This window comes from Podarcis filfolensis (assembly GCF_964270895.1).
Source record: "Podarcis filfolensis genome assembly, chromosome: 5".
Classification (NCBI taxonomy): Eukaryota; Metazoa; Chordata; class Lepidosauria; order Squamata; family Lacertidae; genus Podarcis; species Podarcis filfolensis.
In genome coordinates this window covers 69,975,170-70,001,688 of record NC_139608.1, presented here as the reverse complement: position 1 = coordinate 70,001,688, position 26,519 = coordinate 69,975,170, and the positions used below count along the sequence as shown (strand labels likewise).

The 26,519-nt window shown below is 43.5% G+C and overlaps 2 protein-coding genes and 1 long non-coding RNA gene across 15 annotated transcripts in view; 2 read left to right on the top strand and 1 right to left on the bottom strand.

The window, feature by feature from the left end:
• Nucleotides 1–796: 796 nt before the first annotated feature.
• Nucleotides 797–19,353, top strand: MACROH2A2 (macroH2A.2 histone). 9 transcript variants are annotated; one of them, XM_083614324.1, is made up of 9 exons: nucleotides 797–1,347; nucleotides 5,688–5,912; nucleotides 6,690–6,796; nucleotides 10,303–10,500; nucleotides 11,417–11,527; nucleotides 13,590–13,689; nucleotides 14,447–14,536; nucleotides 15,194–15,368; nucleotides 16,367–19,353. In XM_083614324.1, exons 2-9 carry the CDS (start codon nucleotides 5,741–5,743, stop codon nucleotides 16,530–16,532), a joined length of 1,119 nt encoding a protein of 372 aa, XP_083470450.1. In that variant the 5' UTR covers nucleotides 797–1,347; nucleotides 5,688–5,740; the 3' UTR covers nucleotides 16,533–19,353. The 9 variants fall into 9 exon arrangements, with proteins under 9 accessions (XP_083470450.1, XP_083470449.1, XP_083470454.1 ...); XM_083614323.1 differs by lacking the exon at nucleotides 797–1,347 and adding an exon at nucleotides 1,369–1,751; XM_083614328.1 differs by lacking the exon at nucleotides 797–1,347 and adding an exon at nucleotides 1,469–1,747.
• Nucleotides 18,381–26,351, bottom strand: AIFM2 (AIF family member 2). 4 transcript variants are annotated; one of them, XM_083614319.1, is made up of 9 exons: nucleotides 26,114–26,351; nucleotides 25,165–25,373; nucleotides 22,915–23,030; nucleotides 22,706–22,825; nucleotides 22,113–22,205; nucleotides 20,983–21,091; nucleotides 19,848–20,000; nucleotides 19,101–19,301; nucleotides 18,381–18,786 (listed from the first exon to the last, which is right to left on the bottom strand). In XM_083614319.1, the coding sequence occupies exons 2-9, from the start codon at nucleotides 25,337–25,339 to the stop codon at nucleotides 18,632–18,634; spliced, it is 1,122 nt and encodes a 373-aa protein (XP_083470445.1). In that variant the 5' UTR covers nucleotides 25,340–25,373; nucleotides 26,114–26,351; the 3' UTR covers nucleotides 18,381–18,631. The 4 variants fall into 4 exon arrangements, with proteins under 4 accessions (XP_083470445.1, XP_083470447.1, XP_083470446.1 ...); XM_083614321.1 differs by lacking the exon at nucleotides 26,114–26,351 and adding an exon at nucleotides 25,507–25,642; XM_083614320.1 differs by lacking the exon at nucleotides 26,114–26,351 and adding an exon at nucleotides 25,478–25,604.
• Nucleotides 25,680–26,519, top strand: part of LOC310762825 — a 67,602-nt gene continuing 66,762 nt past the window's right edge. For both annotated transcript variants that reach the window (XR_014548209.1, XR_014548210.1), the window contains exon 1: nucleotides 25,680–25,789. This is a non-coding gene — a long non-coding RNA (uncharacterized lncRNA). The remainder of the gene's footprint in view (nucleotides 25,790–26,519) is intronic.

Sequence of the window (26,519 nt, the reverse complement as noted above, 5' to 3'; positions counted from 1 at the left end):
CGGAACAAATTAAGTACTTAACCCGAGGTACCACTGTAATCTCTCCTCACAATGAAAGTGATATATTTTAAACCACTGGGAGAAATAAAAAGCTTAAAATGCTATACAGTCATACCTCGGGTTACAGACGCTTCAGGTTGCGGGTTTTTTTTGGGTTATGGACCCGCCAAAACCCGGAAGTACTGAAACGAGTTACTTCCGGGTTTCGCGCATGTGCAGAAGTGCTAAATCGCACTTTGCGCATGTGCAGAAGCGCTGAATCGCAACCCATGTGATTCATGCACAAGTGCAGAAATCATTGCCAGACACCAAAAGATATAGGTAGGTAGCCATGTTGGTCTCCTATAGTCGAAACAAAATAAAAAAATTCCTTTCAGTAGCACCTTAGAGACCAACTAAGTTTGTTATCGGTATGAGCTGCAACAGCCAGTTAGTGGCCAAAGGTTTCTGAATCAAGTTTTTGCCTGTCCACAAAAGGAAAGAGCCAACCTAGCCCTCTGTGGCAATGACACAATTTGAGAGCAGCCACTGAAAAGTTCCACTTAGCATGCCCATGAAGGTGGCAAGACATGGGAGTAAGGCCTCTCAATAATATCTCGAAGTCTGAGTAGAGCCCTATAGGGAGATGAACCCAATTCTCCAGATACTTTTTTATGTAGTTGAAGCATCTTATAAACATCTTACTGGAAGCCTCAGGAAACAAAGAAGGGCTTACTTCCACATAATTTTTTGCTGGGGCAAACTGCGTATTTTACCAGAGGCATGGTCCTTCCCTTTCTTTGCACACAATATACTCACATTAATTTATTACAGGAAGCAATCTGCCTGACATGTTTAAGAACAGATGACGCCACCTCAACAGTTTTTTAAAAAACGCAACTCCAAACAAGTTGCTGTTCGACCCTTACCTGCGCTAAACAGTGGTAATGAAAAGTGGGGAAATGATGTGCCACCCTTTCAGTGAATAATTATGGGCGAAAAGCCTACGCTGCGGTGGCAGCTTTGAACACACAAGACTCGTACTTTTTGTGCGGCATCGAAGATGAAGAGGGACATCTAGCAACACAAGATCCCTAACTGATGCTTCTTTGGATCTCAAGCGCGCTCTGCAACATCCTCGCCAAACAGCGATCTGAAGCAGCTTGCGAAAGAGTACAGCGGTGTTGTAACACCGGGTCCAAAGAAGCACCACTGCACAGTATTTTCCCAAAGAGCCCCGCCCCTTTCTGTTTGGGCAGGTATTCCTTGGCAGAGAGCTTTCTTTTAGGTTAAAGTCACCGCTGCGAAGCAAGAATTAGAAGAAATCGCGAAGAATTCGGGAGCGGGAGGCGCTGGGAACCTTCAGAGGTAGGAAGAGGGTTACTGGGTTATTTCGAAAGGGTGTCCCGATGGCTCCAAAACTGACCCGCAGCCGATCCAAACGAAGAGCAAGGCTAAAAAGCCCCGCTGCTGCTACAGCTGCCAGCATCGCAGCTCGCTTTCGGCGACCCGGCCCCCTTGGCGGCTCTTCCCTGAGGCACCAGGAGAGCGCCGTCGACGCCAGGGCTGGCGGCGGGGGCGCTCGGAGGACCGCGCTGCCGTGGCTCCTCCTAGAGGTGGTATGTGGAGAAGGACCCCCCTTCCCCTCCCTACCACCGGCCTCCAGAGCTGCCGCCATTGAAACCATACAATAAAAGCGACGGAAGGGAAAGGAGGAAGCGCGACGCGGGCATTGCGGCGGCGCCGGAGCGGAGGCGGCAGCAGGCGGGCAGGTGACCGGGAAGGCTCGGGGCGGGGGGAAAGGCTGCTCGGTTAATGCACCCCCGGAGGACAAGCCGTTGGGGCCCACAGGGGAGGGTGGGGAAGGAGGAGGCCTGTCGCCGTCACTGGCCGCCCCCGCCCCTCACCCAAAGCGCCGCGGCGGGAAGGGAAGCGGCCCCCGAAAGCAGCCGCAGCCTCCTGCCCCCCCCATTCCCACGCATGGAGGCGATGCGGGGAGAGGCGCGCCATCCCCGGTAGGGAGCAAAGCGAGGGGGAGAGAGAAAAGGCGGCAGAACGAGCCGTTGAAACAGAAAAAAGCGGGAGTGGCGGCACCTCAGCCCGCGAGATGAGAATCTCTTCCCGCTGAGGCTGCGGCGCTTTTCCCGCTCCCGTTTTGTCCTCCTCAGAGGTCAAGAAAATGCCGCCGAGTGGCGTGAAGGGGGGGAAGGCGCCGCCGCCCTCTGCGCTGTTTCTCTCTAACCCCCCCCCATTTCTCTCGGGGGTCGCGATTCCCTCTCTCCCTCCCCACCGCACGGCTGTCCCAAGGGGGAGTGAGGTGAGGAGAGGTCACTTCCCCGGCGCTTCCCTTTCCGGGGCGCCCTTTCAGCGAGAGCCGGTTAACGGCATCTCAACCACTCCCCCCCCCCCCGCTCATCTCGGGCCACAAGCAGAACGAGGAGAGGCGGGAATTTGACGAGAGAGCCCGGAGATAGACGCCTCCCCCACCCGCCCCGCCAGAGGCTAGGAGGACGGGAATTGCGCGGGAAAGGGAACGGCGTTGGCTTCCCAGAGTTCCCTGCGCCTCACTGGCGGCTCGCGCATAAGCGCACGCTCTCCATCCTGCCTCTTTAAACGCTGGCCCCCCTCACGCCCACCCACACACCCCCTTTAAGAAAAAACTGCCAGCCCGCGTCTTTCAACCGTCCGACCTATGAGCGCGTGCCCTAAAGAACGTTAGGCGGGGCGGGTCCCTCAGTGCGCGCGCGCCCCGCCCCCGACTCCGTATTAGCAACATCTTCCTCCACGTTCTCGCTCGCTACGTAAATAAGTTTTAATGCTTTGGCGGTTTGGAATTTGAAACAGAAAGGTTCCTGCTTGAATTTAAAGGCCAGCCCCTTTAAAGAGTGGGGCGTTCTTATATGAGGACGAGCAATGTCACACCTCCCTCTTCTGAGGGAATGTTATGGATGGAGGAAACGGCCGCGGAGCATGCGCAGTGCGTGCCTCTATTTATGAAGCGCTGTATGTGTGTGAATTGCGAGGTCTTGAGGTTTTTTGTTTTGTTTTTCCATACGGTTGTCTACCAATTTTTACGTTTTCTCTTATTGTCCCACGCAGCCCCTCAATCGATCACTACTGCCATAATAAAAAAGAACATATATCATGGTTATATCAGCCACTTTGAAACGCCGCCTGTTGACAGGGATGTAAATGTTTTAGATAAATAATATCTATATTTTCTGCATCGTGCCAGAAGATTCAGTGGAAATAATGAAGTTGCCACATAATTTGAGCAATCTGATCTCCCTGTCATTTAGGCCTAGTTCCCACTGAATTGGTAGTCTGGTGATCCCCTTGTCCCTAACATCTAGTCTAGTGTATATACTTTTCTGTATGGGGAACATTCAATCATGGATATCTTCCCCTGCGATCAGAAGTGCACTTATAATGCTCTATTTCTTAACTTTTCATTCTTGTTTTTGTATTTTGTATTTGTGGTTTTACATATTTAGGTAATATTTGTGTGTTTTTCTGTGCACTGCTTAGAAATATTTTATATATTAAGCAGTATATTCTTTTTTAAGAAAAGAAAAATCAGAAGTGCCCTTTATGTGCTTAGGAAACAAGTGAGAAGGAGAAGCAGTATCGGCATGTCTGCTGGCCTTGCCCACAACCTGTACACCTTTGGTTGAAGGTTTGGTTTGCTATATATTTGGGAGCCCTAAGCTTCCAAACCTCACACTGAATGTATGAAGGCGATGGATGAGAAGTCAGTAGGCAAACTGGGGGTGGGACCAGTGGGCTCCACGCCCTCCTCTCCCCTGATTCCCTGAATGCATGGAGAGCATTTCTGAACAGGGCTCTCACATCACCTAGATAACACATGAATTAGATCGCCCTATCTCAGAAATACAAGTAGACATGCAGCTTTCTACATGAATGCAAAATATTGTGTAAGCTAACATCAGGAATCTATCCACAGACAACCCTTCTACCTTCTGGGGTTTTCACTTTTCCTATGTTTCTGTATCTTAAAGAACTACAAGTCTGACAGGAATTGCATTAAACAGGTGCAGTTTGCTTTATTGTTTTATCCTCATTCTGAGAATGCTGCAGCTGTTTGAACTTCAGCATATAATTTGGTACGGGCAAATCCTATTTTGTGCACATTAGATGCACATATGACCGTGCACACACTTGCCAGGTTTGGTACCAGAAGAGGGCGGAATGAGCTTACACACAGTCCACTGACTGCGCACAATGACCTGGGACATAACCTGTGCATAAATGGGTTGCCTGCATTGAAGGCAGAGAGCCTCTGCCAGGGGGAAAGGTTGCCATCCTATTTCCCTTCACATAGGCACACGAAAACTACACAGCACAAACAAATAACAGTATAATGATGCATTTAACTAAGCCTAAGTACATGTAACTGAAATAATTGCAGTTACTTGCCCTTTTTATCACTGCTCCATTTTCCTCCCCTTCCTTTGTTGTCTCCTGTGTGCCTCTTTCACTTTGTAAAATGCCAAGCACACAATGGGCATTATGTACAGAATCAGGTGGGGGTGTGGCCTAGTTTCTGAGCAAATACAGGCTATTTTACCAGATGTGTGTAAGTCAGGTACATCTCCATAGTTAGATCACAACCCTGAGATCCATTTATCTCTATGCTAGGACAAGTTTCATCTGTGTATGAGGCTTCCAGGTTAAAAGCCACAGATCAGGTCAAATAAAAAATGGAAATTACTTATATATTACTTATTACCTATAAAAAAATATGCCTTTGTGGCCATATGGAATCAAAATATAGCGTATTCCGATGCAATGAAGGATACAGCTTCCGTATTTTTCATAGCTGTGTAGCAAAGACAATTTCAACAGGTACAATTATGCTCACCCCTTCATGACAAAGCTGTGCCTTTCAGAAATTTTCACTTTGCACAATTTTTAAAAGTATAGAAGCCTATTTTTAGTTTGCATTGGAACAGCCTAGGATAATATGAGAGGCTATTACATGAACAGGTTTGGTTGTAATAGGAGAAATTGAATCAGACAAATGGGACATATATCCAGTGTTGCAGTGCGGAGTTCTCTTGCTCACTGTTCCAGTCAGTACCCTTCCTCAAGGATACTCTATTCCATTTCCCCACATAGTTCTCCAGATCCCCCGGGCAAATCAGTGTTTTGTGGTCACAGTCTTCACCCTGTTTTTGAGTTGTGTCACACAGGTTTTTCTCTCTATTTTTGTACTGTGCTTCTGCAGCATGGGGTTCCTTCACACCTGTTCATAGTATCGTATGTGTGTGTGATAAAGGTCTTGCTGCCTAAACACTGACACGCACATGAACATCAGACAAAGAAACTGGCTATGAAAACTTTGTTTCAGATGTATCATGGGTATTGGCAGCTGTGCCATGTTAATTGTTCACATTGTGGACTAGTTGGTACAATATTGAAAGTATTGTTTCCATACCAATTACATTATTATAGGTCATTTATGTTTTGCAGTTTGTTAAGGGTTGCTGGGAATTCTAATTCTGTTGGGGGCAAACTACAGGGCCCAGAATTCTTTGCAGGGGAATGTGTTCTGAACATATAGCGTAGCCAGGTATAGTGTGTACACAGCCTTAAATCTTGCTCCCCAACATTTTAAAAAAATCCAACTCCTATTATATCACACCCAATATCAATCCTTGTTTCACCCTTTGTATGTTTTATATTAGGACAAGCAAATAAGAATAATCTGCCAGAAGACTGAAAAACACAGAGCGACAAAATGTCGGCCCGAGGTGGAAAGAAAAAAATGACCAAAATGTCTCGCTCCAGCAGAGCAGGCGTTATTTTTCCAGTGGGCAGAATGATGCGATACTTAAAGAAAGGAACATACAAATTCCGGATAGGAGTGGGAGCTCCTGTCTACATGGCAGCTGTCATAGAATATCTAGCAGGTAAGAACATGTTTTAATTAAATTAATGAAGTGGCAAGGCCAAGTGCTTGCACAACACTTCTGGAAATGAGGCTGTATAATGGTAAAGAAATCATTTGCTCGTTTGATGTTGTTGAGTTCAAGCTTTTAACAGAGCAGTGGGAATAGTGGACATCCAATTATGCATGTTTTATCCCAAGTGGGAAAGCTTTTCTTTTTTTGTAAGAAGCTTTGGGCACTATATAACTGAAAAGCAGGATATAAATAGAAATCGTCAAATAACAGTGCAATCCTAATCCCTCGATTATGGCTGGAGGGGTCAGGATGGCACACTGTTTGCCTCTTTGCCAGCAGAGAGAAGTACTGCCAGTGGAGAGGGTTCCACTGTGCTGGAAGGCCCAGGTGAGCAGAAAGCTCGTGCCAGTTCTCCCGCTAGTGGGAGCAGGAAGAAAGCTCTGAAATGGTGCCTTTAGGAGCAGGGTGCTAGCAGCCTGGAACTGGTATAGTGAAAAGAAAGATTGGAAGCCACCCCCCTGCACTGCAAGCTGGCAATGCTCGGACTGTGCTGCTCTGCTCCTCCCCCATTTAGTAAATTCAGTAAATCATTAAAAGCAAAGGTATTGGAATACACACATCCCAGGCTTTTTTCCATTTCAAGGAAGGACCTAGAATTTTACAGATCTAGGAAATGAAACTGTGAGGTGGTTCACAGATGGCCTAAATGTGTAAATTATTTACATAGTGAGTCCCAGGAACAGACGTATCTTGTTACTGACGTGTATCCCAATGTATTTGTAGCAGAAATATTGGAATTGGCTGGTAATGCTGCAAGGGACAACAAAAAGGGAAGAATTGCTCCAAGACACATCCTTCTGGCAGTTGCTAATGATGAGGAGCTGAATCAGGTATGCTTTACAAACAATTTACAGAAGATAATTGCATTGGATAACTGTTAATTACTGTTGTAGTGCTGTAGTTCAACACTACTAGGAAAAAAAATGTTGAAAAACCAAGATCTCATGGTTTCTTACAGTTTTTTTCTGAATTTGCCAAACAAGGTGTTGCATGGCTTGCAGTTATTCTTCATTAACATGTTTGCTGTTCTTTGTTTAAAAGTTTCAGGGAGGGGGAGGGAGAAAGTGAAAAAATAAACATTAAGCATGGAAGTGTTTGGAGTCAATTTAAAGCATTCTTATCAACCTGCTCTACATGGGGCAGCTCTACAGTCATGTGCTTCTGATTTGAATAGTACATTTTTATTAACTAGTATTCAGTAGTTAGACATGCTGCCCCAGCACAGAAATGTTTAAGAAAGGGTATACTAACAGCTATACTGTTATAATGCCACAAAATGCAATCACCTAAACTTCAATCCCATACCTACTTACCTGGGAGTAAACTCCATTGAACTTGGTCCAAGTTTAACTGCTGGAGGTTTGTGCTGTTGCTTTCCAATTGTTCTGTTTCAACCATGACTGCCATGGTTTTACACCACTATGAAATCTATACAGAGCAGTGTGCAAATATTTCAATGAATCAGATTGATTTAGAGGCTGGGGGGCATTCCTCCCTCTTCTCTCCCCTCCTTTTTGCATGATTCATGTGGATGAAAGCAGCAGCTGAAGCTCAAGACAGGTGTCACAAAGAGTAGCCTATCAGATTGAGATGTGCTACTTTATACAGTGGTACCTCTGGATACGAACGAGATCTGTTCCGGAGCCCCGTTTGCATCCTGAAGTAAACGTAAGATGCGACTGCGGGTGTGCGGGTCACATTTCGCTGCTTCCGTGCAGGCGCGTGACGTCATTTTGAGCGTCTGCGCATGGGCGAGCGATGAAACCCGAAAGTAACACGCTACGCTACTTCCGGGTCGCCGCAGAGTGCGACCCGAAAATATTCATCCTGAAGCTACTTCAACCTGAGGTCTGACTGTATCTTTGACATCCATAAACTATGGTACCACCAAAATTACGACGTACCCAATAGAACAGGCTGCCTCAACCTCGGCTCTCCAGATGTTTTGAGACTACAATTCCCATCATCCCTGACCACTGGTCCTGCTAGCTAGGGATCATGGGAGTTGTAGGCCAAAAATATCTGTAGGGCCAAGTTTGAGGAAGCCTGCAATAGAACATACCTTTATAAGACCCAACCAAAACGTAACATAACAGTGAATAAACTTCTCCATATCTCCTCAGTTGGCTGGATATACTATACTGCACTGAAATGTTTAAATATTTTATTGTTCTAGAATGTTTCTGCCACACTTGCCACGATGTCCTGCCACACCAGTGTGGTGTGCCACACCCTTTGGGAACCACTGTGGTAGATTGTTAAAAGGGATGGGAAAGTGTGAGAGAGAAAGTTAAGGAATGAGAGGAGTGGGAGGAGACAATGGGCATTGCAGAAAGGATGGATGATGGTTCAGTGTTTATGCATGTGTTCAGAGGCAGCCCACTCCTGAGTGTTAAGTTTGTGGGAGGGCAAAAGTCTGCAGTAGTTCAGTGATGAGGGGCTCGTACTCTTCATGATCTCAGAGGTGCCTTTATTCCCAGAACTCTGGCCCAACATTGAGAGTAGACTCCTGAGCTGCCCTAGTGAGGTCTTGGCATAATTTACATTGGAGGAAATTGGGGAGAATAGGAAGGGAAGCAGGGGTTGGTTTTCCCAGATTGGGGAAGGAACACGAGAAGTGGGATGAAATGGTACACTCTGGGTGAAGTTTGCAGCAATGGAGAGGGATGCTTAACTATTATAGAGAGAAGTGCTAGTAGTTTAATCTCTGTGGGAACTAGGCCACCACAGTGCAAACCGGGGGCAGGGAGGCTACAATTGCTTAATGTTTTATTTTTCTAGAATTCTTACTATCAATTCATTCACTTATCTTGGGCTGGGTATTTACTGCTGTGCCTCTGTGTTCCTCAACTGTTAAAGTGGACCAGTGTTCTGTGGTTTAAATGCAATATAGTAGTGTTGTTTTTACTTGCTGGATAGCTTGTGGGTTGCCTCACTAGTTTTGTCCACTTAAGCCTTCTGCTTAGCTCCCAGTTTCTACTTTCGGCAGATTGAGTCTGAATTGTGTTGGCCGCAGCGTTATGTAGCCAGGCATGCTGCTGAGGTGCCAGACTCCACTCCAGAAATACTTGGACATGCACAAAAGAGTGGTTCAGTTCTCATCCATGAAATATTGGAGAATGTTATAACAGCATAAACGAGTATATTGTCACCAAAGCTCATGGGCCTTCAGTATCAGCAATCTGATCTATAAATTGTGTCTTCCTTTTTGTATTAAATGTAGGAAGTACCGTATTTTTCACTCTATAGGACGCACTTTTTCCCCTTCAAAAATGAAGGGAAAATGTGTGTGCGTCCTATGGAGCGAAGACGCCATAGCCCTCCATAGGCGCGCGTCACCTCTCCACCCGGGAGAGCGCGTGCGGGGCTAAAGCAGCCCCCCGCGACCCTCTCCCGGCTGGAGAGGTGACGCGCGCCCATGGCAGGAGCCTCCATAGGCGCGCGTCACCTCTCCACCCGGGAGAGCGCGCGCGGGGCTAAAGCAGCCCCCCGCGACCCTCTCCCGGCTGGAGAGGTGACGCGCGCCCATGGCAGGAGCCTCCATAGGCGCGCGTCACCTCTCCACCCGGGAGAGCGTGCGCGGGGCTAAAGCAGCCCCCCGCGACCCTCTCCCGGCTGGACAGGTGACGCGCGCCTATGGCAGGAGCCTCCATAGGCGCGCGTCACCTCTCCACCCGGGAGAGCGCGCGCGGGGCTAAAGCAGCCCCCCCCCGCGACCCTCTCCCAGCTGGAGAAGTGACGCGTGACTATGGCAGCAGCCTCTCCGCTGCGCCTTTCCGCTGCTCCCTGACCTGCTCTTTGGGGCTGGTGGTGGGCTTCCCCCCCGCCAGCCCCAAAGAGCAGGTCGAAAGGAACCTGAAGCCTGGAGAGCGAGAGGGGTCGGTGTGCACCGACCCCTCTCGCTCTCCAGGCTTCCAAGGTAGCCGCCTGAACGCACCTTAAACGGCACCTTGTTTTAGAGCGGGAAAACGAGAGGGGGAAAATTCTCCCACTCTCTGCGCAGCGCCTCCTGCCACTTCGCTGAAGGGGCGCTGGGCAGAGATCGGAATAATTTTTTTCCCTTGTTCTCCCCCCTCTAAAACAAGGTGCGTCCTATTGTCCGGAGCGTCCTATGGTGCGAAAAATACGGTATAACTGAATTTATTTTTATTTTGCTTATTTGACCACATTTTTATTCTTTTAAGCATGAAAGCAGAGCTGCATATTTGGAGTTTTTCCATTTTGTACAGTGAATTGTTTGTAAAAACAACAAGCAAATCTATCAAAGTGAATGAGTACCCTCAAGAGAACTTGTATTCAGGTATGTCCTGTCTCTGTACACTGCTTCTTTCTGCAGTTGCTAAAAGGAGTGACCATTGCAAGTGGAGGTGTCCTGCCCAGGATTCATCCAGAGCTTCTTGCCAAAAAACGAGGCACCAAAAGCAAATCTGATACTATCCTTTCACCTTCTCCAGAGAAGAGAGGGAGGAAATATTTGGGGACCAAGAAGACTGGAAAGAAAACAAAGGCTGCAAAAGCCCGGGCACCCAAAAAGGTAAGCAAAACTTGGACCAAGCAGCTCTATTTGGAAAACAGGCTATGCTATCCCTCTTAGGACTGGTCTCATTATAATGCCTTTCTTTGTGGTCAGGTTCATTTCAGAGTTATCTTCTTGTAAAATAACTGTAAGTTATTTTAAAGGAATAACTCAAGCTTTTCAAGAGTTTGGCTGCCATATAGGGTTGTAATGTATAAGGGGGGACCCTTACATATAATGCTATCCTTAACACTTAATAGTATAAAGAGGGAATAGACTTCACCATTTTTGGGGGGAAATAATTTGGAAATTAGTCTCATTGGATTATATCCAAAGGTTCCCTTCCTCCAAAGGAAGCTCCTTCCATCTAAGAAAGTGAATCTTTGGGTGACTTCAACAGAGTTTATTTCCAAGTAGTTACGTTGAGGACCACAGTCTTGGTGTTTTTGGTTTTTAACATAGATTTAAAGAGCTGGTTTGTTTTCTCCACTTCCAACATATGCCAGGCGATAAAAAAACTACAGATGAGTCACACATGGATATGTTAACAGTTCATGTCTTCAAAATCTATCAGAGCTGCAAATGGACACCTGACCTGACCAGGATAGCACAGGTTAAAGTAAACCCAACTCTGCAAGGCAAAATATATTTATGTTTAATACTAGCATTGATCTTCACATTGTCCATTTGAGAGCCAAGTCACACCTTTACCTATAAGGTGTTAAGATCCTTGCACAATGGCTCTTCTGTTTTGTTCTTACACACTAAGATGCTTATGTGAACTAGCCCCTCATGTGGAAAACAAAAAAGTTACCACATCAGAGGAAACTCTAGTTGTGAATATTGGGGGGGGGTGTTTCTCTGACAGTACATTTCCCCACCTACTCTGTTAGGTTTTCTTCTTCTTAATGTTTCTTTTCCCTGCCCCCAATAGAACAAACAGAAGGAGAATGAAAAAGAAGGAGCATCAAATTCAGCAGCTGATGATGGACCTGGTGATGGGTTCACTATACTCTCCTCCAAGAGTCTTCTTCCAGGACAGAAGGTACCAAGTTAGAGAACAGTACAATAAAATTATGTCCACACTATCCACACCAAAATTTGCTCAGTTGTCTCTCGCTTTGCATATATTTTAGTCAAGGTTTCCTCAAGATCCAAGAAGTATTTTTATGAAGCAATTCCTTCTTTTAAGAAAAAAAAAATCATGATGAAGTAGCCACTCTGCGGATCTTCACTCTAGGAACTATATGTTTAAGCTTTCTCCTGTTTAAAACAGGCCATGCCCCTGCTATTCAATCATGATTCTTACTGATGTCTCACCCCTCTCCTCATTCACAGCAACGAATATTCTCTCTCTCTCTCTCTCTCTCTCTCACTCACACACACACACACACACACACACACACAGAGAGACTCTGTGAGAAAGTGTTGCATGAAATAGGTATGGGTTATTTATAAGGCACAAATTCCAGGGGTCTGGGACTGCATTAGTTTGCACTACAATAATCTTAACATCTCTGAACACTGTGCTGCTACTTCATGCACTGTGCTGCAATACCTCTCCCCATATAAACCAACCCGGATTCTGTGATCACTATCTGGGGCCCTGCTTCATGTGCCTCAAGAGGTCTGGAGGGTGGCAACACAAGAATAGGCCTTTTCTGTAGTGGCTCCCCGTTTGTGAAATGCTCTCCCCAGCGAGGTTCGCTCACTGCATGCCCTCATTAAATATCCTTACGTGCCAGGTGAAAATGTTCCTCTTTGACCAGGCTGATTAATATTCTGTGGTCTTTTAAATGTGATTGTGGGAATGGGGCGCGGGGGGGTTATTGTTTTGTTTTGCTTTTGTTCTCACTATTTGTTCTTTCTCTGTGATGTGAACCACCCTGAGAACTTCCAATGAAGGCCAGTATATAAATTTAATGATAGTAATAATAGGAAGATGCAGCTTTAGTAAAACTGAAATCCAAAAATGTTAGGTATTTCTTGTGCAAACTGAAAACAATGAACCTATTAGAGGGGAAGTTATGTGCCCTTAGTCCAGTTTATTTCAGGTGAATCTCTGTAACTATAGATACATATGCATATAGTAAACACAGAAATCAAGTGCCCTGATCAGCTGGGGGCGGGAAAGCAGGGTTCTTTGCATGTTTCCATGGGTGAATGAGTAATTGCTTGCATAATTCCTCCCTGCATCCAGATGCTTGCGCTGCGGTCAGAAAACTGGCAGTTATTCTAACCATTTGTTGGTTAGGGGACTGGATTTTGTACCCTCTCTCCCATTACCTGCTTCCCCTGAATGGGTGATCAGAGTTATCACCAGTTATCTGATACAGGCTATGCACACAGAAGCCCAATTACTGCTGTGCACATGTGCAGCTGGATTTGGGCCAGGTTAATGCATTACTTGATTATAAAGATAGGCATTTAAAAGATAGCAGGGGTTTCTAATGAAAAGAGCATGTGGTCATCCTGTATTTAAAGGCTCTGTTTGAAGTCTGAAAAGTGAGCTGCTGGTAGCCCTAGTTTGAAAGTGAGAGCCTTGCAATTTGATAGCAGCTTGGTAGCAATAAGAAAATGAAGTACAATCTGCTTTCTGTTTTAGTAGTTTAGTATTCAGACAATTTCACAGCATCAGTAAATAAATGCAAAGTGCATAGCAGCACACACACACACACAAATGGGATGTGAACAGGCTAAGACTACATAGGAAATATATCAAAGTTATGGTTAGCAGCTCACTGAAAGCATAAACTTGGTTTGCAGCATAAAGGCAATTTCTTTGCTGGGAATGTTAGGAAAGGACCTGAAAATAGAGCTTGTCAGTATCCTGATGCCTTTATATGAATCTATGATATGGTCACTTTTTGAATCTTATGTTTGGTTCTGGTTTCCTCATCTCTAAAAAGTATCTCTGGATACAATCTGCTGGGGTCATAGAATAGGAGACGGATTTTGATTTTATGCAATCCGATTGCAGGTTTCCTGAAGACAGCTATTTGGCATGTTTGAAACAAGATTCTGTACTTTATAGTCCTTTAGTCCAATCCAGCCAGCTTCTTTATATTCTTGTGAATTCTTTCTCCTGTTTCATTGGCATCTTGCAGCTCTCTCTGACGCAGAGTGACATCAGCCATATTGGTTCTATGAAAGTAGAAGGCATTGTGCACCCGACTACTAGTGAAATAGACCTCAAAGAAGAAGTAGGTAAGTCTCTAAAACTCTTTTTTTTTTTAAGGAGATGGGGATATTTGAACCTTTGAATTGTAATTGTAACCCTTTTCCAGCGGGACTGTTGAAGTCTAACCTTAACATCAGAACTCAAAACTAATACAACTTCCATCAGCCCCAGCCAGTGTGGCTAAGCTGACTGGCACTCAAAGCAGTTGTAGTCCAAACCTCTGGAGGTCTCCAGGTTGCTGAAGTCTGAGTTATGTGTAACAAAAGCCCTTGCAGTATTTGTACAGCAGTTTCCATCTTTGTGGCAATTGTTTTATTTTTAACAGTGATATAATTCAAATGTCTTGTTTCAAGATTTCAGATGCCTATATATCTCATAACACAATAAGTTGGTGCAATACTATGTTTGCTTTTTAATTACACCATCCTAAAGTTGGCTGCATTTGCTATGTACTTAGGTTTTTGCTAGTGTTTTAAGAGTTTTGTTTGTTTATTCTCTTTTAGACACCTCATAAAATGAATTATCTTGGTGTCTTACAAATAGAAAAAAAAAAAACCATAGTGCGATAAAACTATAATAAACTTGAGACAGCCAGCACAATATTTATCTACATTTTAAATGGAAAGTTGAGGCACTGGGAGGAGGGGAAATCATTTTATTAAATGAATCTTTGACCGTAGGGCTATAGGCTCAAAATTGATAGCTGACTTCAGATTCTATATTTTTATGTGAAAACTCCACTAGTATTTTAATAGAAACGTGTCTTGCTTTTTTGCCCCCCAGGTAAGGCACTGGAAAAGTCTGGAGGTAAAGAGTTCTTAGAAACCATAAAGGAACTCCGTAAAACACAAGGACCTCTGGAAGTCACAGAAGGTAACCTCTTTTGTTTATTGCAGATTTTTTTTTATTAATCATTTAGTATTTTCTCCTTACAAATATTCAAGAAATATTTTTTCTTGCTGTTGTTTGTCTTTGGAATAGCTTTTCGAAAAAATGCATGAGTTATTTCAATCTCTGTGGGATTCCATCCCACAGGTAGCTTGTATTGCAACAGAATAAAGACTACCTTATATTTTTATAAGGAATGTTATTTTGGTTTGGAAGTATGAATGAATAGCAGGCTTAACAGTTTCATTTGCCACGCTCACTGCAGCAAGTGTGGAGCTGTCCTCTGCAGAGTGCAAGAGATGATAAGCCTTAAATCTAATTCTGAAACTGCAGAGCTTAGTGATTTTTGTACCCTCCAGAGTCAGGAGGGGGGCTGTGGGTTACACCACATGGCAACCCTCCCCTCACTGGATGGAGGATGGCAAAGGCACCTTCAAGCAGTGGTATGCAAGCAAGCTTCCCCCCATCCCGCTGGTTCTTCCTGACGAAAAGCCAGACAGAGGGATGGGGGCTGGCAACAATTTTTGGCTTCTGTAGCCAAAAATTATTGGTTTCCGTAGCCAAAAATTATAGACCTGATTAAACTGACAGGGTGTTTTTAACGCCTAACATATTTGCTTTTTTTCTCCCTTTTTTCCTCAGCTGCTCTCAGCCAGTCTACTGGTCTAGCAGCAAAGTTTGTCATTCACTGTCACATCCCACAGTGGGGTTCAGACAAATGTGAAGAGCAACTGGAGGAGACTGTAAAGAACTGTTTAACTGCTGCTGAAGACAAGAAGCTGAAATCTGTGGCTTTCCCACCTTTCCCCAGTGGCAGGTATGTGGTTTTCTCTGTAAAGCCCCGCCACTTAGTTATGAATGTTTCAACATCTTGTCAAATTTGTCACAAAACAAATTTGTAAGTGTGACATGAAGGCTTGCCATATATTTTTTTTCCTGCCAGAGGTCCAGCACCTTTAATGACTGCATAATGTTCAACTTTTTCAAGTCATTGCATCTCTGTGTCAAGGAAAGCATCGCTTTCTGAACTTCTAGTATATCATGCAACTACTAAAGAGCTTTGCTAGAAAGGAGTTGGCTGCCCTAATGATTTCTGTGACTGGCTTTATATTTCAATAGCTGTGGCCTTTTTCAGTGCTGTCCAAGGATTTAGGTATGCTAGGTGAAATGTTAAGATACTTCTCTCCAACAGTGTCTCCTCTGCCCAGTAGCCATTCATTACTTACATTGTGTGGTATACTATCTTTTTGAATCTTGAATGACTGCCATTGTGCTTTGAGAAGCACTATCAGCCAGCTTCTCTTCCCATAATTCCCTTCCCTTTATTTCCATGACCAAGTAAGCTCTACTATCTGTATCTTGAAACTACTGTTGTTGATTCAGCTACATCTTGATCTTGATCCACTGCACTCTTTCCAAGCTTCATGTCCCTATGAGCCCTTGCCTGTTATCATTCCTCTTCTTCCCAAACAAAGATTATCCATCCTTTATAAATATGCTGATATTCCTGGACAGCAGATACCCATTTTTCCATAAGTCTGTTAGGCTGGTGCATATGTACTTTTATGTTAGCTTGATCATAGTTGCTATGGTCCAAATTTTCTCAATCCATTCAAATATAGTAGGAGATACGCTTTTTCTGATTTTTAGCTGCTATAATCTTAGCAATTATAAGGTTGAACATTATTGATAATTTTCTGGAATAACATCTTTTAGATAATGAGTTGAGCATTTATAAAGTACATTTAGCTCATAATTTGGGCTAATGCTCTTATGTTCAAGCTTTAATGTTGATCTCTTTCCCCCTGTATATAGAAATTGCTTTCCAAAACAGACTGCAGCCCAGCTGACACTCAAAGCCATTTCTTCCCATTTTGATGACTCCAGCCCTTCTTCCTTGAAGAACATTTACTTCGTGCTTTTTGACAGTGAGAGCATTGGCATCTACGTGCAAGAGATGGCAAAGCTAGATGCAAAGTAGCAACAGAAGCCAAATGAAAATTTATTTTTCAACATGAATATGAGTAGGAATGAATTAGAAGTGGGTTTTATTTTTAAAATATTGTGAGGACGGAGTATGTGAGTAGGTTTGAAGTTTTGTGATGGGTGGAGGGCTTTTGTTAATTGTGGGGGGGAGAAGGGGAATTTGTTTGGGAGAATTTGATCGGCAATTATACCATGCTTTAGGCACCCTCTACCATTTTGTATCATCCCTAAGAAATTACATTGCCAGCTCTCTTTACCTTTTAATGTCTCGAGTTATTTTAGTTTAGACCTTTTAAAGATTAATCTCATTTTAGAGTAGCAAGACAATTCAACACAGAGTGGGTGGGAAAATGAATTGTTTGCTCTTTCTTTCCCCACTGGTAGTTAGAAAACCTTGTTATGTCTACATTCCATGTTGGAGAAAGTAATTTCAAAGAAAACTTCACTTGGTGCTTTACTGTTTTACCCCAGAATGAACTGTAATTGCTGAGAATATTTCATCTTATTTGTTTTTATATAAAAAAATGTGGCATCATGCTTTTTAAAAACTTGAAACTCAAAACCTTTTCACTTAAGACTTATTCTCAAGGGAAAACATCTTCAGTTATATGACAGAGAAGTCTCTTGGAACAATGAGACCAGTTCCATCCTAGTCTGTCATTCAACATTGCCACTGGGAAAGATGTGTGGAACGGATTATATTGTAGTTTTGCACTACTAAAAGACACCACAGAATCTGACAAATGGAGGGGGGATACAAATGTACTAAAAAAAGCAACCATGCAGTCACAAATTGTAGTTGAACCCCCCCCCCAATCATCAGGTACAGTCATACCACATGTTGCGTCCGCTTCATGTTGCATCTTTTCGTGTTATGTTCCGCAGCAACCCGAAGTTCCGAAATGGGTTACTTCCGGGTTTCGCCACATGCACAGATGCAGCGCTTTGAGTTGCGGGCATTTCACGTTATGGACGGGCCTCCGGAACAGATCCCATCCATAACATGAGGTACCACTGTTCGTGTAAGTCTCCTAGATTTCAGCTGTTGAGCTTTAGGGGAGTACATAAAGTGCTCAACTTTAGTTGAATAGTGCCCAGTGTGTTATACAGTTTATTTTGAAGTCAAAATCAGCTTCACTAAATTCTGCTCTCATCCATGAACAAAGGGAGTAATATGATGAGGCACCTTTATGTTTGTTTTTGAAATATCATCATCATCAACAACAACAACAAAGAGCTGTATTATGATGGATGAAAGTTTTGAATACAGGAAAAAGTAGTGCATAATGGAATGTTATTTTACATTTACCTTTTATCTACTTTGAAATAGACGACCATGTGTTGGTGGCAAGGAAAAATAGGTATGTTGCTGTCATTTTAGATTTTTTAATCAAAACGATTCTGCACTCACCCAGGTTTGTTCGTAAAGGTTTTAATGTTCCATTCTTTACCCATGGATAGAAGGAAAACACTCAACTTGTAAATACATTTTTAAAAACAAAAAACTTCACTTTTTGAGGTCATCATACTGTATTGTTCAAGAAACAAACAACTTTCAACACAAAAAAAATATGTAAAGTAACAACAACTGCAGTGTTGAGGTCCTAGGAACTGATAAGTTCTAAAGCTTGAGCTATGCCACATCATAGCTTACACAGTTTTGGGAGCTGCATGGACCAACTGTCCTAAACCTTTTGGGCTTGGATCAGCTAGAAGTCAATATAAATATATTCTAGGGGAAATCGTTTGCTTAAAAGAGGTAGGTTTAAGCTTAATATATCAAAAAAAGATAAACTCAAGCAGACAAGACACACATAGTTCAATGAATACAGCACAAAACAGATTGTAGGTTGCTACTTCTTTTAATTCAAGAACTTTCAGAATCCATTATAGCTTATGAGCCAGATAGTAAAAATGATCCCAAGGTCCAATGTAAAATATAGCCTTGGATAAGATATACAAACCATATATGACAAAAGTTAAGCTTTTTAAAGTTAGTAATAACTACCCAACCCTTCTTTAATTGAAAGGTATATTCTTTTTTTGGCACTGGTCCTGTTACACCTGCATCTTTTCTTGCAAGCCCCTTTCTATCTAGCATGGCATACACTGTCCCATCTTTCTCCAGCTTTGTGAGACAAAAAGATCCCTGCTTTTAACTACTGTCACTAAGAGATGTCCCACGTAGTAGTCACTGATTTGGCCCACTCCATCGCATCTTCCCAGTGAGATCAAAAATGTGAGTGATCCTGAAGGGGACACAAAGATTTATAAAGCTGCATTATTTACTTTAAGTCATTTATTTAACCCACATTTCATGCAAAGTCCATATTCCCCACTCATAAGAGCTATCGAGGCCTTGTTCACACATTTAATTAGCAACTATTATTTCCCCACCCGAACAAAGTATGGAATGAACCAGCAGTACAAGAGATTGTAGGAAGTCCCCTAAAATAGCAGCTTCAAACTCTGGTGCAGTTATGGAAGCTCCTGTCATACCCCTTGTAATGCACATTTGTCGAAGACATGTAAGAGAGACATGAAGGCACAAAACAAAACTTACCTGGTGTATAGGTTTTCAGAGGCTTCTGTGTCAGGCTGTTGACAATGTTTGTCACTGCAACATCTGCATGGAGCCCAGCATGGTATGCCATTTTTGGCTCGTTCACATCAGCACAATCGCCAATAGCATAAATGTTATCATATCCTTTAACCTGAAGGTACTCATTCACTTGCAAAGCACCATTACTTGCCAGCTTGTCGCCTAATGATGGATGATGGAATTGAATCAGTATGTAGTTCCATGAACTATGTAATTCAGTTTAACCTGTCTTTCTTGGTCTTATGGAAACCATGAACTCTCCACAAGCCACAAAACAAGTCTCATCTAACGTTATCTGTAAAATATAGATATATTAGAAGTGCCCATTTTAGTATATTTTCTTCCAAAGTCCCAGGTCTAAAAATGATTAAAATACATGCAGAATGTTATCCCTCATTTCAACCCTATGCATGTCTACTCAGAAGCAAGACTTCAGTGGGACTTACTCCCAGCTATGTGTGCATAGGATGTGTGCCTTAATTATCTTCCCAAAACTAGCAGTGGAGGCAGATACTACGTGGTAGGGCCAGCTATATGAGTAAAAGGTCACATTTTAAAAGGCATCAACAGTAGCCAACAAATGAATATCGCTAGCCTGGCACTTTCTGAAACTAAGTACAAAGTTACAATTCCAATTTATAACTGAGACATGAGGACTGGAAGAACTATGTTACCTTAAACATGAAGTCAGGGTGGGAAATAACTTACTGAATGCACCGCTGTATGCTGCGGAATTGACTTTTATCCCAGTACAGAGAATCACCATGTCGGTAACAATCTCTGTGCCTTTGTCTGTCTTCACTATCATGTTCTCTTTGAATTGGTTTAAAGTCAGTGATTGCAGGTTTTCAACTTTCTGACCTGTTGTAAGCAGCCAAAAAACAAAAACAAGGACACCATATGTCACCGAACCACTGCAACAATCGTGCTCCCATCCTCTTGTGCTTTAAGGTATTTATTCCTCAAAAGGATGTTGGTTAACTTTAAATTTTAGAACAAGGGTGGGGAAAACTTTTTCAGACAGGGTGCTCAGGAAGGCTGGAATATGTTAAACTGGACACATGGCATGGCCTGCAGAATCCCACAGGTCAGATAAAAGATCTGGAGAACCTACATTCAGTCCCCAGCCCTGTTTTATATTTACCATAACTTAAAAGTAACCAAGTGCCCAGTTCAAAACTTCCAATACGGTTTTGTTTAAAAAAGACGTGTTACTAACCCTCCTGGTTATAAAGAAAATCTTGGAACTCTATTATATGAGCAACTTCTAATTATAAAAATTGGGTTGGAACTTGGTCCCAGGGAGGACTTCACATTGTATACAGCTCCTGAGCAAAAACACATTTCAGTTAAAATAAATACACAATATCCTCACCAAGTAACCTGAAGTAAAATAGGAACGAAGTACTGTATAATCTTATGCTTGTCTACTCAGAAGCAACGCTCCCCAAGTCCAATGGGAGTACAGTATTCCAACTTACATGAAAGTTGCCACAGTATGTAATCCCCATGAACCACTCTAAATAACTTTTTTGAGCAACGTACAAAATACAAACACTGTATGTCCTAATTTGACATGTGCATGCATGTTAACCATTTATGCTACTAAAATACGAGCAGGGGCTCAATCCTCTTTGCCAATTGTTCCTGTGTATTATTTTAAAAGTAGCTAAATAAATTACATGAGCATAGTTTCATTGAGATGCACAGTGTATGTATACCAAAGCACAAAAAGAAACTCTTCTGAAGCAACCCTTAATCAGTCTAGAAACGTTTAAGAGGAAAGATCATTTTCAGCTTTCCTAGGAGACAATTACATGCAATAAATGAGCTATGTACCTACTCAATAAGAGATGTACCCCCTCTTTTAAAAGGGACTCCTTCACCTCCTGCCGAACTCTGGGGAGCACTTCTGCATCTGCCAGTGCAACTTTTGAGTGAATAAGGGTGACCTGGGGACAAAACCACATTGTTGAATTTGTGGGTGTTAACAGCAAAGACCCATTACCTGTCTGCAATATCAATTTAACCAGGTTTTCGATTACTACAGAGGCAGCATTCTCACATTGTGGTAAATCGTAGTAAAGCATGGGTTCCCATGCATGAGCCCCTTCGTTCCTTTTTAGGGAGAAAATAAAATAAAAAGTTGGTGGCTTAGTGTTCCATCCAAATCAGGGATCAGGGTTTGTTTCTCTCAAACCACAATCAGTAGACCTTAGCTTATCATGGTTTGCTTGGTGTGAAAGAAGCCACAATTCCTGGTTCAGACACTACACTAAGCCAGGGAATATGGTTAAGTGGGTGCAACTGGTTTCATGCATGGTAAATAGTTTACCTAGTATATCATGACACCCAAATGTGGCCATTGAGAGCCCATAAAATCATGCAGCTTTTCATATTTGTGTTTGCTATGCTGGCAACTAGATCTAGATCGCTCCCCGCCCCGCCCCCCGCAAAAGTAAAGCTTTGGCTTACAGAAGACATAGCAAGCTAGAATCCACTACACAGCCAAAGAAAATGGAGTCCCTGGATTACAATTCAACATAACAGCAGAACAGGGCAACAACTCATCCAAATTGCAATTTTTCTGCTTAAAAAAGACCAAAAAAGAGGAATTAGCCAACCTGTAGCACTGAGCATACATTTAAAGACAATGCAATAGAGGAGGAAAAAACGCCAAGCACCCATTCACTTTTGAAAATAAAACAATTTCAACTGTAATCCTATGCATACTTAGCTGGAAGCAAGTCCCAATGAACACAGTGGAACTTGTTCCCAAGTAACCATGCACAGAATTGCAGTTATCTGTTGGGGGCAGGGGTAAAGAAATGTAAAAAAAACTATAGAGATATTTAGAATCACACAAACAAACATTTAAGAGTCCACACTTACGGCAACCCTTGTCTATTCTGGGGAAATTTTAATTACCAGAGGAATAAAATGGTGAGCGGTAGTGTCACTTGTGGCTCCTACCTCTTTGTTGGGATACTTCGTCTTAACCTCCGCAGCCATTTCAACACCAGCAGAACCACCCCCCACAATTACTATGCGGGGAGATTTCTCAACCTTTCAAAACCAGGAGAAACAAGAGAGTTTAGATATTATGTTAATATGTCTTCATAATTTTAAGCAGGATGGCGCCTTACATCTCCACCATCTGGATGTGCATGCCTGGGGTTCTTGGATCTTGCCTGTTTTCACATGCTAACAATGCATCCTGTGGAATTATATCTGTAATATTTTATCTGCACCATCAGAGCGAATTTCAGGAACCCAAAAGTTGTCTTGAAAAATACGACTTATGAGCCTTCTGGCCGCCAAATGGAAACTAGGCATTCTGTTTTGGCAACTGTAACCCTGGTTTAAGGAGCCATTTGGTGCCAAGCTTATATGTCTGAGTTTCTGATTGAAAGGGAGTATTTGGACTTGCCCAACTGCCATCTTGCCAGAAGTCAGCCTTAAGTGGCACTTTAGTGAGCCAAGGTAGGTCCATGTACAGACCCTAGACATAGCCATACACAAGGTGAAAAGACCAATTTCCCACCAAAAGGAATTTGCAACATCACCTCTTGAACCATGTCCTCGTAGGTCTGAATAGCAGACTGCATGTCCATGGGTTTGTCAAATTTTCCTGGGAAAGGCCCATCACTCCCTGTGGCAAGGATCAGGTGGGAATAGCAGAGCTGCTAAAAAGAGATGTTAAAAGAGGGTCAGTCGGACCTTCTTGCAATTCATGTCTACAGGCTACCACAGATTTTAGCCTCAATGCACTCACTTCACCATCATTCAACAGGACATGCCGTTTCTCCAAGTCAATTCCAATTACCAGACCCTGCCGGAAACTGCCTCCGAAGGTCTTGGAGAAGGAGATGAAAGTTTTCTTGGCAAATCCTGCAAAATGATGTATAGAATTTTCAGGCCATTCATGGTACTTAAAGAGCAAGATTACAAAGAAGTTAAATATTTAATACGTGTATGGCCTAGTCTGTGTGTGTGGCAGGATGAGAAGGTAGAAGCCCAAATAGGAGTAGACCGCAGGGGGTGCATGTTACATTCAGAGTGTACACCCCCCCAAAAAAAAAACCCCTACGAGTTAAAATAGCAACCTATAACAGAAACAAAAACACTTCAGTCCAACCCACCTGCAGGTCCACACCATGTGTTTAAGCCACACCCAACTGTATTCTTGAGAAAGAGGAGACTGACAAGAGGTATGATAGCTATCTCCACATATCTAAAGAGCTGTCACATGGAGGATGGAGCGAGCTTGTTTTCTCCTGCTCTGGAGGGCAGGACCCAAACCAATGGATTCAAGTTACAAGAAAGAAGATTCTGGCTAAACATCAGGAAGAATTTTCTGACAGTGCAAGCTGTTCGACAATAGAACGGACTTCCTCGGGAGGTTGTGGACTCGCCTTCCTTGGAGGTTTTTGTTGGGTGTGTTTTAAATGTAAGGCGTGGATCTGCTCCAGTTTCTAGGTACAGTGAACTTTTTACAAAAGGCAACACAAAAAGAGAAAACTTAAATAATAAATTAGGGTCCTTTATACCACCACAGGGCTTAACCACCTCATTCTGCTGCATGTGTAGACTAGGCCTCAGTCATAATTCTGCCCCACAAACATTAAGGCTCCCAAAACTTTGCCATATGAATATAACTATATTTTTTCTGTCTGATTCTTCTACCAATGTATTCAGAGCAGTATACAGTGTAAAAAAAAAAAAGTGGCATAAATCACTGTACAACTACCAATTTCTAAAAGCAAAGAAAATATAACCAATCCTTCGGATCAACAACACAGAAACGGAACAGAAGATAAAGGATCAGGGTATTGCTTAGGTGCCCTCAGGCTTCTCAAGTTGCTAAATCACAGAATTTCAACTCAGTATCCTGAACTGGTTTAATTTTGAAACATTTTGTTGTTATAGCAGGCCCATATAACTTGTTGTCTCCTCAAACCAATATTGTCACTGTGGGTGCAGTAAACCTCATTATCACTCCCATCTGGGACTGCAAAAATGAAGGAATGTCAAGTACTTGGAGTGGGAGAATCACAGGGTGCTACCTGGAAACTTTTCAGCTTAGCAATTCACGCAGCAGCAAAATTTTCCTAAAGATTTACAGGGCATTTAAAAGAAAAAAAGTAGTTTCCCAGCATATGGCCCTGACAGGAAAGGACCCATCAAGTTGTTGGGGACAAGGGCAGGGAGAGAAACAAGTGTAGGGAAAAGAATGAGGCTACAGTTGCTGTTATGTGCAGGATTCAGCCTGGTTTTGCCACCTGGAAAGAGGTGTTTGATTATCAGGCTCAGTACTTAATTTCTCAACATAGATCCAAGAGCTCCCATCCTACCTACAAATATTCTCATAGCACACTGCAGCTGTTTGTGGGATGGGTTTTAATGGGTAGGAGAGGATATATCAATTGCAATTTATCCCTCCAGGCACCCACGTGTGTGGGTTGAACAGAGTCTCAAAATCCCATCCTTGGCAGCAAAATTTATAAAGCATAGGAGTTAAGCTATGAAACTTTGCTTTGAGCAAGTCCAGCTTTGAAGGAAGCCGACTCTCCCTTTCTTGCTCCACTTAACAATGAATCGGGCTACAACTTGAGAAGTAAGTTTGAAAATATGACTGACTTACTGATCATCTTGCATTGGTTCATAGCAGTGGCAACAATATAAAATATGTATGCAGGGGAAATAGGCATATTTACAGTGTAACCAGCTTCAGGCATCTGTCTGAGCTGGAGCGAGCAAAGGGCACACCTGCCCCCATGGCTGGTTGAAGGAAGAGGGGAACAGGAAGTACTATATGCTCCTTCCTCTCCAGGAGAACCGGAAATGACATCACACAGAGCCCTCTCTACCAATTGTGATTTCTAAGGCCTGAGTAAGCAACACAGCTCCATGGTATAAACCCCTATCTATGCAATTGGTTTGACCGCTTATCTCCCTTATACAAACTGCCCATATCTTAGAGAAAGAAGCACATATGCTGCTGCCCCCAGAAGGAGAAGCTCACCACTCTGTACGGCAGCCCGGAGAGCAGCGACATTGTGGTGGAAAGCGTCCCTCATGTCCACCAGAACGAAGGGGACTCCCCAACACTTGAGCTTGCGGGCAGCTTCAATCCCGCCGAAGCCGCCCCCGACTATCACCACCTGCACCGACTTGTCCGCAGAGATTTGGCCGCCCATCGCAAAGAGAGCAAAAGGTCTTCAGCCAAGGCAGCTAAAGAAAATGAGAAAAGAGGGGGAAATGCTGTGAAGAGTTCAGCTGAGGAACAGAGATCTACGTACTAATTGCACCGATTAGTTTTTACTAATTTTACTAACCCTAATTTTGCTAATTCTAATTAGATTACTTATTGGTACATGCTGTGCTGTTGGTACTTCATAAGGCATGGGATCCAGAAACCATTAGAAAGTCTCAGGACTGCCTGATCCCTGATACACCGGTTCAGTCCCCGGGATCATCCGCAGGAGGCGCGTCGCCAGCTGTCCCCGGAGCTGCTGAGGCTCATTTGATAACTGCAGGGAACAGCCTCCGGCGTCACCAGTCGATTCCAACCGGGATTCAGCGAGCGCCTCTTATGCAAACTTTCAGCCGTTTGCTGAAAACGACTCTCTTGCTGCTAAGCTCATAAGGTAGGCAACTAACGGAATGCTTGGTGCCTTCTTCCTTAAAACTGTTATTATTATGGAAAGCTGCCTTGTTTTTGTTTGTTTGCTTTAATGAAACTGCGGCATGCTGCTAAAAAACTGAGAAGCATATATCGGCCACTATCCTCCGTTGCTAACGGAGCAACGAAATGCCCCCTTCCAAAATACTCGTGAACACTGCCTCGGTCCAAGTCAGGCCTCTCGCAAAACTGGACTCGCAGAAACAATCATTACCAAAATTTCCATTTATTATTATCATTTCCGCCCCACAAAGGGAAATCTCTGGAAGCTTTCCGCATTTCCACTTACCTGCAAAATGGAAAGTCTGCAAGCGAGCAGGAAAACGCTGCCGCTTCCGCCCTATTTATTTCCAGGGGGCGGAGGGGGGTGGTAGCAAGTAAGTAGCCTGAATCACTGGTCCGCTTTCGATTGCTATCTGCTGGGCAATGACTAAGGAACCGGGCGTCACTCCAGATATCCCGGAAGACGTTTAAGGAGAGCGCCGTGGTGCACGGCCGCCTTCCCTGCCTTCCCCATCTTTCTGCCCCCTAGCGAGGCGCCGGGACTGTCGGCGATCTTGTTTCATAACCGCTCCTGCTCTGCGTGCTTCCTCGGGGAGCCGCCTGAAGTCCATTGGGACTTACTCCCAAGGAAGCGCGGCATGTTAGGCTGAAGCGGCATGTTACACAGTACGGTCTCCCGGCATTATTTGGAG

What these genes read in the sequence shown, in the direction of transcription:
- MACROH2A2 (XM_083614324.1), top strand. Translation starts at nt 5,741, where the DNA reads ATGTCGGCCCGAGGTGGAAAGAAAAAAATGACCAAAATGTCTCGCTCC. An exon ending in ATGATGAGGAGCTGAATCAG is followed by an intron (nt 6,797 to 10,302) that starts GTATGCTTTACA and finishes TTCTTTCTGCAG; the next exon opens with TTGCTAAAAGGAGTGACCAT. An exon ending in ACCTCTGGAAGTCACAGAAG is followed by an intron (nt 14,537 to 15,193) that starts GTAACCTCTTTT and finishes TTTTTTCCTCAG; the next exon opens with CTGCTCTCAGCCAGTCTACT.
- AIFM2 (XM_083614319.1), bottom strand. Translation starts at nt 25,339, where the DNA reads ATGGGCGGCCAAATCTCTGCGGACAAGTCGGTGCAGGTGGTGATAGTC. An exon ending in CCGGGCTGCCGTACAGAGTG is followed by an intron (nt 23,031 to 25,164) that starts GTGAGCTTCTCC and finishes ATCATTTTGCAG; the next exon opens with GATTTGCCAAGAAAACTTTC. An exon ending in TCTGAAAACCTATACACCAG is followed by an intron (nt 18,787 to 19,100) that starts GTAAGTTTTGTT and finishes TGTCCCCTTCAG; the next exon opens with GATCACTCACATTTTTGATC.